The sequence below is a fragment of the Medicago sativa genome, chromosome 8 (assembly GCF_051527215.1).
Source record: "Medicago sativa cultivar Bolivia chromosome 8, Bolivia_mono, whole genome shotgun sequence".
Classification (NCBI taxonomy): Eukaryota; Viridiplantae; Streptophyta; class Magnoliopsida; order Fabales; family Fabaceae; genus Medicago; species Medicago sativa.
This window is the reverse complement of record NC_140756.1, coordinates 50,824,192-50,839,165: the sequence shown is the minus strand read 5'-3', so window position 1 is coordinate 50,839,165 and position 14,974 is coordinate 50,824,192. Positions and strand designations below refer to the sequence as shown.

General features: G+C 33.7%; 1 protein-coding gene across 2 annotated transcripts; it reads left to right on the top strand.

The window, feature by feature from the left end:
• Positions 1-1,714: 1,714 nt before the first annotated feature.
• Positions 1,715-14,630, top strand: LOC146899367 (ubiquitin carboxyl-terminal hydrolase 14-like). 2 transcript variants are annotated; one of them, XM_085738696.1, is made up of 20 exons: positions 1,715-1,864; positions 2,240-2,411; positions 3,930-4,042; positions 4,179-4,515; positions 5,341-5,435; positions 6,034-6,167; positions 6,252-6,308; positions 6,390-6,467; positions 7,162-7,216; positions 7,306-7,347; positions 7,481-7,561; positions 8,130-8,328; positions 8,422-8,479; positions 8,558-8,680; positions 9,978-10,066; positions 11,525-11,614; positions 12,543-12,704; positions 12,804-12,931; positions 13,327-13,456; positions 14,156-14,630. In XM_085738696.1, exons 1-20 carry the CDS (start codon positions 1,754-1,756, stop codon positions 14,332-14,334), a joined length of 2,433 nt encoding a protein of 810 aa, XP_085594822.1. In that variant the 5' UTR covers positions 1,715-1,753; the 3' UTR covers positions 14,335-14,630. The 2 variants fall into 2 exon arrangements, 1 of the variants encoding a protein (XP_085594822.1); XR_015023948.1 differs by lacking the exon at positions 12,804-12,931.
• Positions 14,631-14,974: the final 344 nt, after the last annotated feature.

The following is a 14,974-nucleotide window of genomic DNA, read 5'->3' as shown; positions in this document are numbered from 1 at the left end:
TTAGGGTTAAAACAAGAAATCCAAGCATTAGGGTTTACATTAAAATTAGGGCTAAAATAATCACCCATTAACTTTTATATATAAGAAGAAGAAGATAAGTTTGAGATTTTAAGTGTTACGAAGAAAGCAATGGTGCAACGGTAGTTAGTTGCGGTTGGGACCTCGTTGATACAAAAGTAGCTAACTACCGCCGGAATGGGCAAACAACAATTAACTACTATTGAGGGTAAAAGAGTATTTTCATGTCTTTAAGAAAAAACATGAGAAAAGCAATGAAAAGAAAGTATTTGAAATACCTTCTTTCGGTGGCGTTTAACCCGGGAATGGGGAGTTTTTTCCCACCATGGGAAAGCTCCCCTTTCCAGACACTGTCGATGCATAACTTTGTTTGAGAAAAAAAATAAAAAACTGAAAATTGTTATTTTATTGTTGTTTGTTTTTTCTAGTGTACCTCTCCTCTTTACTATTTCTCCACCTCACTTCTATTATTTCATTTCCAAGACCATCTCATTAATTTCCTTCGACCTTCTCTCCAACGGCAACCACTATCCTCCCTCCACAATTTCTTCTTCAAACTCTTCAATTTCTTCAGCTATTGAAACACTACATCTTCATCTTCAAACATGTAATGCAAAAGAAGAAAAAACAAACCCGGAAAAAAATCTCAATTTCATTTCTTCAAGATCTAATCTTAAATTAATTCATTTAAATTGTTGAACAAATTTTCTTCGGTGTCGAACCATTAACCCCTTCTACATGCATGTTGTTGATTTTGAAATTGGACTTGGAATTCATTACTCTTATATTATGAAAGAGACTATTTGAAAAAGTTTGTTAACGGTTCCTTGTTGCTTCATATATTTGGATCTCTTAAGAACAACAACAACAACAAAGGCATAGATGGTGTTGTGGTTCCTTTTTTAGTGCCCCATGTATGTTGTTTCAATCTCTAGTGGTGAAAGATCAGGATCAGATTTGGGAAAGGAAAGAATTGATGAAGATGGTGGGTAGTGATTGGTGGATTTTTTTTAGTGAATCAAAGGGTTTTTGGGTTGGTTGAATTAGATGATGAAGACAAAGAATTTGATGATGAATTAATAATAAAACAGTTGGGAAAAAAGAATTAAATGAAGACAAAGAATTTTTTTTTAGGTGTTGTTGTTTTTGTAATTTGATTTTAAAATGTAATTTTTTTTTGAATAACCGTTAATTAATAAAAATGTCAGTTAAGGTCTTGTGAATTAATATCCTTTTAAAAACCAATTAATTTCTTATGAAAATTAAAATTAATTTGGTAGTAACATTTTGTTGAAGGAATTAATTTGGTAACATTATTATCAAATGAATTGCCAGGCACATCCGAAAAGTCCAAAACTAATTGCCAGGCCCGTGACTTATTATAAGCAAATGAAAAATTGTTGTTTAATCAATTGGTGGGGTCCACTGCTGCAGTTCACAATACCAAGCAACAAGTTACAACAATTAAGAAGTCACAAATCGTAGCCATCCAAATAAAAAATTAGTAAATCTATGGTTGTGATTCAACTTTCCCATGATGGGAAAGAACTTCCCTTTCCCATACTAAACCCCACCCCTTCTTTCTTCCGTTCGAATTATTATCATTCTTTTTACTCGTTTCTAAAACCCTTTTCTATATCCTTCAAAAAAAAAAAAACCCTTTTCTATAAATACAATAATAACTGAGAAAGGGTTTGCTGTGAATATTTTTGTTTGTGTTAAGTTGAAATTGACGATGATAACCGAAGCGTTGGATTTGCTTCGTTCCAATCTCTCTAGGGTTCGGATCCCTGAACCTACCAATCGCATTTTCAAGCACGAATGTTGCGTTTCTTACGACACTCCGGTAATCATTTTCCGATCAACGTTCAATTAATTCATTCTTTATACTGTTGTTGACATGTTTTCTGTGTCAGTGTCGTATCCTGTGTCTGTGTTGTCCGACACGACACCCGACACTTGTAATTACACCGAATCATGCGATTTTTTCAAATTATTAGCCGTGTCGGCGTGTCAATATCCGTGCTTCATAAGTGTCGGTGCTTCGGAGTCTAATATACATTTATGTGTGAATAGTATCATGTTATTGTTATCTCTCCTTATTTATTATGGTTGGCTATTATTAGGAGTTTCTGGTTTTGGGTTCCTTTTGTTCTCCCTTAATTTTTACAATGCATGAAATATGTAATTATTGCTGATGATTATTTTTGATGAATTTCAGAGGTCAGAAGGTGGGTTGTTCATTGACTTGAACACTTTTCTTGCTTTCGGAAAGGATTACGTTGGTTGGAATTATGACAAGACTGGAAATCCGATCTATTTGCGCATAAAGCAGACAAAGAAATTGGTTCCAGAAGATAGGCCTTCTAAGAAACCAACACTATTGGCTGTAGGTATGTGAATCAAGTCATTCTTGGACCATTAAGATTATAATGTGCTTTGTGATACTATAGAAGAAAAATGGTGTTTATTGATAGAAAGACAGAAGAACACTGCAGGTTTTCGAGAGATCTGATTCTCGCCCACGATTGTTAGGTTATATGATAAAGGGGAGATTGTTAGGATTCAAGATAAGGAGTTAGTTGGGGAAGTTATTAGTTAATGGGGTAGTCAGAATTTGATCCATAGCCGACCCCACTTAGTGGGATAAGGCTTGGTTGTTGTTGTTGTTGGGGTAGTTAGGATTATCTTGTATAAATAGGGAGGTTTTCGAGTTAGAGAAATGGTTACTGAGTATTTGAATAGCTTAGTGAATAAAGTAGTGACTATTGTAAAATTGGAAACCCTTGTTAGATTTCCGAGCCCCTTTTATTTGAATTCAATTCTTTGGCTCCAAACAAAAACCCTTTACAAAACCAAAGATGCCCTCTATAATCTCTTGTTATCACCTCATACTTTCTAATTAACTTTGACATTTCAGACCCATCTGCTCTCAAAGTATTTTATAGAATATCATTCTTTATTGTTAAGACAAATAGCTTGTACTCTCTAATTTCCTTGATACACCTTGCTGAATGTTGAACAGCACCTGAATTTTTCAACATGCACTCCCCCATAGCTCCAAGATTGGAGCTCTAACACCAATTGATAGATTCTTGATCAGATTATTGAAGATACGGAATATTAACTGATGGTAAAACTAAAGTACACCGCAGGTATTTGAAAGACCTGGTTCTCTCACTCTAACCCTTTACAAAACCGCAGGATACTCTCCATAGCTATGTTGTCAATGTGGAAATGCGGCTCGGCGCGGCCAACCCAAAAATTGGCGTGGCACGGGAGCAGGGCGCGTAGCGGGCGCTATTTTGGTGGTGTGGCCACTAATAAGTTTAATACTAAATACCATACTATTCAAAAAGAAATACTAAAATACCTTAGACATTACTCAAATTTCAGGAAGTATTCATAATATGAAATAAAAGGGATAGCAAAATCAAAAATCGCTAATTCCAATTATAAACATGAAAATCGCTAATTCCAATACTAGTACAAGTTATTGTTTTACTATTGCTAGGTCTGCTTTGACCACTTGCACTTCTGACACGCGCCAACGCGGCCCGGGGCGGTGGTCCGTATTTTTCCGCTACGCTCCGCTATAGCGGCCGGCGCGGTTGCCTTTGAGAACAGAGCTCCATAGTCTCCTTACTGTTATTTACAGCATATCGCCTCACACTTTCTAACTAACTTTCACTAACCCACTAACTAAACTAGTGGGGTTACCTATCAGTTATTTTGTGCTCTTTTTTAGTCAATGTTCATCTGTTATATAATTACATAACATTTTGTTTGCGAATATGAAGAAACTCATAGTATAGTTATACTACCTGAATATATGTCTCTTTCATTCCCTTCTGTCGAATATTCTACTTACCAAATATTTTGAGATTTTGACAATCAGATGTTTCGTGTAGGTCTTGATGGGGGATTTGAGAACGATGAGCCTGAATATGAAGAAACTCATAGTATAGTTATACTACCTGAGTATGTGTCTCTTTCATTCCCTTCTGTCGAATTGCCAGAGAAGGTACCTAACTGCTCTCTTGTAGTTTTATCTGAATATCCCCCTTTTATTAATTAAAGAGTCGTTGTAAGCTGCAAAGGAGTTAAGTTTTTTTTTTTTTTGTTATTTTTTTTTATCTCATTTATTCAAAATAATTTAGGTAAGGCTGGCAGTTGATGCAATCTTACTAGCCGATGGTGCTGAACGTAAGGAGCAACTTGCAGCTTGGACGGCTGATGAGAAGCAAGTTAGTGCCTATGCAGTGAGTTTACAACAGATTGACAATGGCGTTGTTATTCCTCCATCTGGGTGGAAATGTGCCAAGTGTGATAAGAAAGACAATCTTTGGCTAAATCTAACTGATGGAATGATTCTTTGTGGGAGGAAAAACTGGGATGGAAGTGGTGGAAATAATCATGCTATTGAGCATTATGAACAAACAAAACACCCTCTTGCTGTAAAGCTTGGCACTATTACTGCTGATCTGGAAGCAGCAGGTGATGCCCCCTTGCTTCATATTGTTTTGGCTTTTATATGTTCCTACCCATTTTGCATACAGTTTGTAATCATGACTTTCTCTCAGGAAATGAACCGATGTCTTATATTTTTTCATATTTGTATATCATCGGCACTGATGGGGTGCACAGATGAACCGTTAAATTTCTGTTCTGTATTTTTGCTACTGTGGCAATGGGTTTCAAATACAAAAGATCAAAAATTTAATTATCAATGCCGGTGAAAGAGTAATTCCATATGAAACAGAGGAATAAATTGAAAAATATAAGGCAATACAAACCTGCACAGAGTGGGACGTACGGGTGTGGGGTTCAAATAAACTGGAACTATTTTTAGTAATTTTAAGCTTGGATTCACTATACATTCTGCATGGAAGTTTCAAATTTGTTACCATTTTAAAGACATATTTTGCTCAATTGTGTTTGACTCATCTTTATCTGGTCAGCAAGTAAAGATAGAAGTGTTTAATTTGAATTGTGAGGAGGGATACAGTGGTTGGAGTGACAAGGAGATCATGAGTTCAACTCCTCCCACTGTAAAAATAACCACCAACAATTAACATTTACCCATTTTAAAAGCTTAATAACAAGTATGATTTTTTTATTTGAGCTTCAACGGTCAATTTTTTGTACATTTATAAGTTATAACACTGCTATACACTGTTTCATACTATGTAGTGTTTTTTTAAACCTCAACAAATAATTTGAACTAAATAAATTTAAATTTTCTTTGTGGAGTAAATATGGTGAATATTTTTCTTTTCCTCACTATGTACTAATTATCCTTATTGTATTATGGCAGCTCAGACGTTTACTCCTATCCAGAGGATGATAGTGTCTTGGATCCAAATTTAGCAAAACATTTGGCCTTTTTTGGCATTGACTTTTCATCGCTTCAAAAGGTTCACTATTTACTTTGAATGATATCGCTTTCCTTCATGGGACACGGCCCTTGAGCTTTATGCCCTTGAGCAAAACATTTGGCCTCTATGAGACCTGCACTTGTTGACTTTATGCCGGTTAAAACTTAAAACTCAATTATATTACTTATTTATGATATCGCTTTCCTGTTGGACCCTTGTTTGCTGGATTAAATACTTTAATTTCTTCAGCATCTATTGATAATGTTGAGATTAGATGGGTAGCATTTCTCAATGATCTATGGCTTGCTACTTGTGTTGGATAAAACCATTATTTTGTTTTCTGATAATTATAAAATTGAGTATTTGGATTTTTGCATATGCATTTCAATTTATTGTGATATATGCTATCATACTCAATCAATATCAAGAGCTTAAGATGTTATGTCGGCCATATTATTTTGTTTAGATTTGATACTCAATTTGATAGATGCCAAACTAAACTAGCTTCTGAAGATTCAGTTGAAGTTTTGACAACTAACTTTTGTCTTTCTACTCTGCTAGGCGTTGATTAAACTGTCATACCATAAATTATATATCAAGTGACATATTTTTAAGTGACACATGTTCTTATATGCAGACTGAAATGACAACCTCTGAAAGAGAGCTTGACCAAAATACAAATTTTGATTGGAATCGAATTCAAGAAAGTGGACAAGAAGTTGATCCAATTTTTGGACCTGGTTATACAGGATTGGTCAACATTGGAAATAGGTGAGAGTTGGCCCCTACCATATGTTGGTTCTTATGAATTATTTATTTTTATGCTTCTTATTTATTCATTTTGTTTCCTTTTAGTTGTTATATAGCAGCATCTATGCAAGTTATGTTTTCAACAAGATCATTCATATCACGGTTAGTAATGTCTTCTATTCTCTTGTGAATAGCTCAATCCAGTTTGCATTCAGCTCAATTCTGTTATAATTTCTTTCTTAGGTACTACTTGAACCAAAGTCTAAAGAAGGCATTTGAGTTGTCTCCTGCTGATCCAACTGTAGACCTGAATATGCAGTTGTAAGTGTGCTTGTTTGGATTATCTAAGTTTGTGTGTAGGAAAGCTTGTAATCCGTTGATATTTAAATAAATAGTAAATAATCATATTTACGTTGTAAATGTATTCTAGCTCACTCTTTTAGCTATTTAGCACAGAATATTATGTAGAACATTCCTTTTGTAATTAAGTGTATAATCTCCTATATAGTAGACCTTCCGTAGCGCTATTCAGTAACACGGTTTTCAGCATATGTCTCTCTTTTCTCTCTTACTTAACATGGTATCAGAGCAAAGTAAATGTTCTAAGAAATTAGCTTGTTTTAAATATTATCATTGTTAGCTATTTGTATCTCTATTCTCATAGTCATGTTTATACATACAATCAAAATGGCGTACCTCGTGGCATACTTTAATCTTTTGATAATTTTTTATTTTGGTAATCTAATTATCTAACCATTTGATGCAAGTTCTTGAGAAGACTTTATTTGCAAAATTCTATACAATTCAGAAACTAACTGATTATTTCATTGAAACACTTTATTTTAACATATAATATTTAACTTATAGTTAAAACGTCCAGTCATGTGTGTGTGCAGTACAGGAAAACAATCTGTTTCCCATATAAAAGAAAACACTTGTTAGTGAAGATGATGTTCTTCAAGGCATAGATCATTTTTCTTAGTTATAATGTAAACATGCATCCATTTGTTGACAGGACAAAATTGGCGCATGGTCTACTTTCTGGGAAATACTCTGTTCCGGCATTCAAGGTATGTCTGTCTCCATAGGGTAGTAAGTTCATCTGAAAATTTATATTGTGCCTTTGCAAAGTTAAATGTTGCCTTTGTCTGGCATCCAGAATGATGAAAAAGAAAATTTGGCTACCTCAACTACGACCGCTGTAAGATTTCTGGCTCTTTGATGACTGTTGAATTTGTATATATTGATTAAGCTCATCTGGAAGAAACATGTTTCTTATGCATTATATTTGCCCAACTTATCTGTCCGTGCATGCATTATCCTTCAAACATCAGAAACAAGAAGGAATACGGCCAAGTATGTTCAAAGCTGTAATTGCTGCCAGCCATCCTGAATTTTCATCTATTCGGCAACAGGTATTGTGTGTTTATTTTATGGGGAATGCTTTCATTTCTTTACTCAAATGATCTCCCTACATTTGGTACCCTATGATTTGTTGGTATTCTATGATACGAGTTAAAAAATGTAATCCTTTAATTTACAATCTTTAACTGATGACTGGGGCTATTAAAATTATATTGGCTATTCAAATTGCCTGACTTATCGTTGCAAGTTGTGACTGCTTTGGTGCTATTACAAAAATTTCTGGCTGCTGACCATTGGATGTAGAATTTACACCAACATTTCCTGTGCTTGCTTCATTTTTAACTTAACTAGTTAATTGGTAGAGAAACATGTTAAGTTCTCTGTTCCCCGCCTTATTTTCTAATTGCATATCATCTGTCATAATCAAACACACCTGCATGAAAGTTTACATGTCAATCATAAAATGCTGTTTTTAAAATCAAGTAGTCAACTTCGCTACCATTTTATTTTCATGTCTTTCCTTTTAATTCATTCTCTATCTTATTTTATATTCTCTAGCTATTTTCAAGTCTTGTTACTCTGCAATCTTTTAACTGATCGATTCGAAATTGATGTTAGGATGCTTTAGAATTTTTCCTACATTTTCTTGATCGAGTTGAACGGGCTAATGATGGGAAAACTGAGCTGGATCCTGCAAGGAGTTTCAAGTTTGGTATTCAAGATAGAATTTCATGTTCATCTGGGAAAGTTACATACAATAGAAGGAATGACTATATTCTTTCTCTCAATATCCCATTGCATGAAGCAACAAACAAAGGTGAGTTTTTAACTCACCATCCTTGACTTAACTAAAAAACGAGATGCATCTTGGATCTTTAACTTAATATTTGCATTATTTGTGAAACCTCAGAAGAATTAGAATCCTTTCACAAACTCAAAGCAGAGAAACTTGCAGAAGGAAAGCAACTGTAAGTTCAGATGCTCAGAAATCTCATTGCTTCCTTCATATGCCTTTTAGACCCTGCTAATCATATTTATTATGATAGATCTAGCGATGAGATTGTGCGTCCAAGGGTGACTTTAGAAGCTTGCCTTGCAAACTTCTCTGCTCCAGAGGATATACACGACTTTTACAGCACTGCTTTGAAAAGAAAGACAACAGCCTTGAAGTAAGCATTCTAGAGTTTCTTACTATATTAAATTACAAAACCTTGCTTGTTGATTTATTGTTAGCAGATTTTACATAGGCTATATCACATTTTTTCTTTAGTCTTGTGAGAAATATGTCAGTTAATATCTACAATGCATAGATACACGTGTCAGCAAAGCATTAGATGCCTTGCTTTATTTAAATGAATAAATAAGCAAATTCTGATACTTGATTATACACCGGTGACACGACGTTGACATGCTCTCGTAGAGACCAGTGTCGAACACTGAAACTGGCTAGGTTGCATAGAAAATGGCATTGCAAGTTGGGGTGTTCACATCCAAACCAGCCCAAAGAAATCAAACACTGAAACAAACCCAATTTTTACTGGTTATTTTTGACCTATTTGTGAAACTGATTCGGTGGTATGTCAATATACTAAACCTAACTGCATATATACATTTTCATGTTAATATATTTTTTATTGGTTTTTTGTAATCTATTGTTTACTATTTCATATGTTACAAATATAATGGATACTTCTTACTTCATAATGTTATTTTTTGATATGTCATATTTTATAAATGTTAATATGACATAGTTTGTAATTTGTTATTTGACATAATATAAATATGTAATTATGTGTCGGTCAAAACCGAATTATCTAATCCAATATATACCGAAACACAATCACCCCTAGTTGCAAGCAGAAACATGGTGAATATACATAAAAATATAAGAAAAAGTTGTTCACCAAAAAATATTAAAATAGACAAAATGAGAAGAAAATAAACTTTCAGACTTGGAGAGGCGATGTATGTGATGCACAGGTAAAGGGAGAGGCACATTTAAGAAAAAGTTGGTGAATATACATAAAAATATAAGAAAAAGTTGTTCACCAAAAAATATTAAAATAGACAAAATGAGAAGAAAATAAACTTTCAGACTTGGAGAGGCGATGTATGTGATGCACAGGTAGAGGGAGAGGCACATTTAAGATGTAGCAAGTTGAGGAGATGATGTGTGGCAAATAAGATTAAGGTTATTATTTTGAAAATGAAATTTTTGGCCTATCGTATATAGTTTTGAGAAAAATCTATTGTATCATTAATATTTCAATTTCTTTTATATATCCTTAACGTATCATATCCTAAATTTTTTAATGAATGTCTTTTCACCATATTGTATTAGATAACCGTATTGTAATTGTGCATCATAGATTAATATCATTGATGCGGAAGCAAATATTGTTCTTAGTTCTTACTATTTCAGCACTAAAAATCATCTTGCTGCTGAAGCAATAGTTTATTCTGTAGGACTGCAGGTTTGACCTCATTTCCTGATTACCTGGTGTTACACATGCGAAGATTTGTTATGGAGGAAGGATGGGTACCTAAAAAGCTTGGTATGCTTTTTTCTTAATTTGCCTATTTATGAAATAATGTACTATTTTTCAAATAGTTTTCCGATCTGTTTATGTTGCTGTTATGGTTAACAAATTGAGATGCAAATTGTGAACCCGAAGACTTTTTCTGAATCGTGAATCAAATCTTATTTATGAATTATAAGATACATTTCCAATAAAAATATGTAAGTTTAAGTAAAAAACAAGTGACATAACAAAATTATAAGCCAATATATCGTATATGAACCTTAATAATTGAAGATTCAAGTCATATCATATGTCTAAAGAGAAGGAGTTGGCCACACTAAGTTTAGGTCATAATTCATTAGAATAACTTGAGATTCATCAAAGTGAATTGAGATTCATCATAATAAGTTAGGATTCAAGATGAGATTCAAGTCAAAATAGATACAGGGGACAGTTTGTTATAGATTCAAATCAAAATGATTTTGATATAAATAATTTAGAGATTATTCTTTAGAGATTTTTAAGAAAAGCATGAACTATTTTGTGATTGTTTAAAATTGTTGGATGCGTCTAAAACATTTTTAGTTTTCTTTTATTAAAAATGATTTTCTTAGAAAGAGATTGTGTATTTCTCTCCTGTTAAAAATGATTTTCTTCAAAAGCTAATCAAAATAGCCTTTTCATTTTCAACATAAAAATCATTTTGTTATCACAAACGTTTTTTGAAGAAAACTTAGCACAAACATAACTAAAACTCCAATTTTTTAATTTTTTTTGTTGTACTTATAAACAAACGGGCCCAAAGTTTTGTATTAATTGGATTCAATTTAGTATCAAATTGAGATATGATTTACATGTATTGTAAGATACTGATATGCATGGCTGTCAGAATATAAGAAAATATCTTAGATATGACTCAATTTAGTATCTTAGTATGCTTTCTTAGAATTTGGGTAAGGTTAGGACCGGACCTCTGGAATGGTACCGAGGTGACGCGATGGCCGGTGCTCCAATCCTGTATAGACTGTGATAATATTTTTTACAATTTTGGTCGAATCTAACTCAACCATAAGAAAATGGCTTGTGCGGTGAGAGATGCCTCTTGCTTATAAACACTTTTTCAGGATATACATCATCCAATGTGGAACTGTCAACAAGCTTTAGTTCGATGGGGAGTATTAGAATATAAGAACATATCTTCGGATATTACCCTGGAATATCTTAGTTTATTCCTAGCATCAATTTATAATCTTAGAATTAATTTATACATTACTTATTATTATTTGTTTCTTGTTTGCTATTTATTTAGAATTGTGTCTATGTATCCCTATAAATAGGGATTATGTATTCCTATAAATTGGGATTAATGTTTAGTTGTCAAATTACTATCAAAGTATTATCAAATTATTATCAATATGATTCAATCTTTTATTATTTCTCTCTTCCTTTAAAACTTCAACAGTAGCTAAGCATTTTTTTTCCTTCTTTCAGATGTGTATATTGATGTTCCTGATATCATAGATATCAGTCATATGCGCAGCAAAGGTCGCCAGGATGGTGAAGAACTGCTACCTGATGGGGGTATGTGTGAGAAGTTTTTTGTTAAGGTGATATCTTACAGTGTTTCTGATAGAAACAAACAATAGGTAAAACAGAACGTATAGATATAGATGATAAACTCCCCACTCACATAAAAGTAATATGTATTTCCCAATCAAATGAAAGTGAAGTTTTCTTTAACTATAGAAGAGTAAGATGAACTGGACAGAGCTCCTTACCAAAGGGAAAAAGAAAACGATAAATCTATTGGAGAAGGAATGTGCTCCTCACTCAGACTTTCGCAACTCAATATTCTTCTCCACTCCTTCTAACTAATTCCCTCTATCACACGGGCCATCAGTTTCTATTAGAGAAAAAAACTGTAGTTTATTTCATGAAAGTTTAACTTGTGTCAAAACTAAATTCTGTTTACCTATATTTTTATGCCTATGGTCCCAACACTAACCAAGTTTATTAATTTGTCGACCTGCACTAGTAATATCATTTTCTGTTGCTTACAATTTAACATATATTTGGGGTGCCTTCATAGTTTAGATTCCTTGCACTATTGTGATGCCTTTGCATACAATTTGTCCAAAAAAATATTTTCATAAATTGGTAATATATTTTATTCGTCTAAATACAATTTTAACTACTCTCCTTTTTTATTCTTGTTCAACTGTACTTGCTAAATATTAATAAAGATAGAATTAAAGTATAGTTGGTCTGTCACTAATGGCTATCTGTCATTAAGGAATTGAATTTTAAAATGAACATATTGTGATAAATCCGTTCATGCAAAATAACCTTATTTAACTAACAAATTTCTCTTCTCGTCAATTTGCAACTTGTATTGTCATATGAAGTCCTGCCTCTTTCAGCTAATCAATGTAATAATCATTTAACTGAATTATTTATTTGAAGATTATTTAGTCTCTTGGTATTTATAATCTGTGACTTGCCGCACCAGATGAGGAAGACTCACAAAAACCTTCGGCCAATGAAGAAATTGTCTCTCTACTTGTTTCCATGGGCTTTGATCATCTCCGTTGTCAGAAAGCTGCTATAAATACATCAAATGTTGGACTGGATGCGGCATTGACTTGGTTACAGTTTCACAAGGATGATCCAGGTATCTGAAATAGGGTTCTCTTATTATGTAAAGCAAACTTGTTAGAAAGGTACCTCGTAATGCAGGGGTCATAATGCTGATTAATTTGTTTTTACGTAGATATTGACATTCCTATTTCTGAAGGCCATGGTTCTGAAGCTTTGACAACTCTTGACCAATCAAAAGTTGATCAGCTAATTACGTTCGGATTTCAAGAAGATATTGCTCGAAAAGCTCTGAAAGCATCAGTAATTTTTCTTTTTACATTTCCCCCTGTGGGCTTTTGCTTCATGATATAAAATCATATCTTCTTGGAAATGGTATTCCAAAAAATAGAATCACCAGAAATGTTATTTCTACTAATGTGTTTGGTCTGTAGGAATGTGATTCAACTAATAATTTATAAAATAGAAGTATATGGTGTAAAACTAGGTGGGAGTGAGAAGTTATAGTTGGTTAAGTTTTTACATTGGAAGAAAATAAGGGGAAATCATTGGTGAAATTCTTGGGAATCAACATTACACAAGAAGAGTTTTTAAAAATTTGAACGAAGCACTGGAAACTTGAGTTCTCTACCTCACTATCTTGAATAAGTTGTGCAGGAATGTTTTTGATGGTCTAAGTGGTAATTATTGTTCTGTAGGGAGGTGACATTGAGAAAGCGACAGATTGGATATTTAGCAATCCTGAGGCATCAGTCTCCAGTATGGATACTGTCACATCAGACACTGCATCCATTTCCGGTGACACTGGCCTGCCTGATGGAGGAGGGAGTAAGTTGCTTTTATTCTTCTGGTGTACCTTGCTGATAACTATAGTGATCCTTAATCAGAAAACGAAAATATGTCATTTATCAATTACTTTGATTATTTAAGTCTATTCCCCCTTTCACCGCACACCTGAAAAGTTTGTCCCTGCCCATCAGATGTCATGTTTGTGTTGATCCTTACATGACTGGTAAATGATAACATTTTCTCGATTAAATTCAATATATCTGCCGACATGACCCATATGATGCCTCTTATTTAAAACTGGTTGGGGATGTTTTAGTACTTGGTAGCGTGGAACTACATGTGTCATACTGTCTGTTAACTTTCTTTTTTCATTCAATTTTTTTCCTAAATATATGTAGACATTCTTATGTTTTCGAAAAAAGTTTGAATACATTATTTTTAAAACGAGGTTAAATTACAACTTGTAAAAGAAACAAGTTATGTATTTCTCAGAAATTTTTGAATCAAAACAACTGATAACTTACTGATTTGTGTGCACTTTCATACAACACATCAGAGTCAAGCCCCCCACCCCATTTTAACTTTGCCAGATTGAATGAATAAAAAGAAAATATCAAAGTTGCTCTATCATGCTCATATCTGCCAGGACAATGCTTCAGGGAAAAGATTTTAAAAAATTTGACTTATTAATTTTAGTGTTTCGACAATATGATTTTATTATATTCTTTTTTAACACAGGATATCAACTTATTGGAGTTGTTAGCCACAGTGGAACCTCTACGCTGTGTGGTCACTACGTTGCTCATGTTTTCAAAGATGGTAGATGGGCAATTTTCAATGACAACAAGGTTGGGGCTTCTGTCAATCCTCCCAAGGAAATGGGTTATCTGTATTTCTTCGAGAGGCTTCATGATTGAGCGAAGATACAAAGTTAAAGTTTGACTTAGGTGAACATTCTCAACTGTGAAGTGGAAGATGATGTTTTAGAAGGGCTATGATTCATATATGCCAAATTGCTACCTTTGTCTTTGTGGCATGTTAAATGGTCCTCTAATGGCCTGAGTCGTATTATTTTTCTAAAGTTCACATGTAATGAAGCATTCTGGCATATAAACTTTTCATTCATCCTGTAGAAATTACATGTCTAGGAATTCAAATCACAATGGAAGCGACAAATTATCAAGTTTAGTAAGAATTTTTTTATTGTTTCAAATTGGATTGTCTTTCTTTTTCGGTTGTCTCCTCGTTCTCTTAACTTTTTTTTTGAAGAACTCTTAACTTTTGAGGATTCGACTTCTGTAACATAGTGGCGTGCTATGTTACATGCCATAGCCACTCATATTGTGCCACGTGGCACTTCCTTTTTTTTTTTAAAAAAATAAAATAAAATAAAATAAAAGCAACATCCCTGCCAAACAAAAACAGAACGCGTTCTCCCTCCTGCCAAACTGTGACCCAAACTTCTCCAACATCCGTCGCCTCATCCGGCTGCCTCCTCCTTCCACCGCCGGAATCATCTATGCACAGACCACCGTCGATTTTGGTGAATTTATGAAT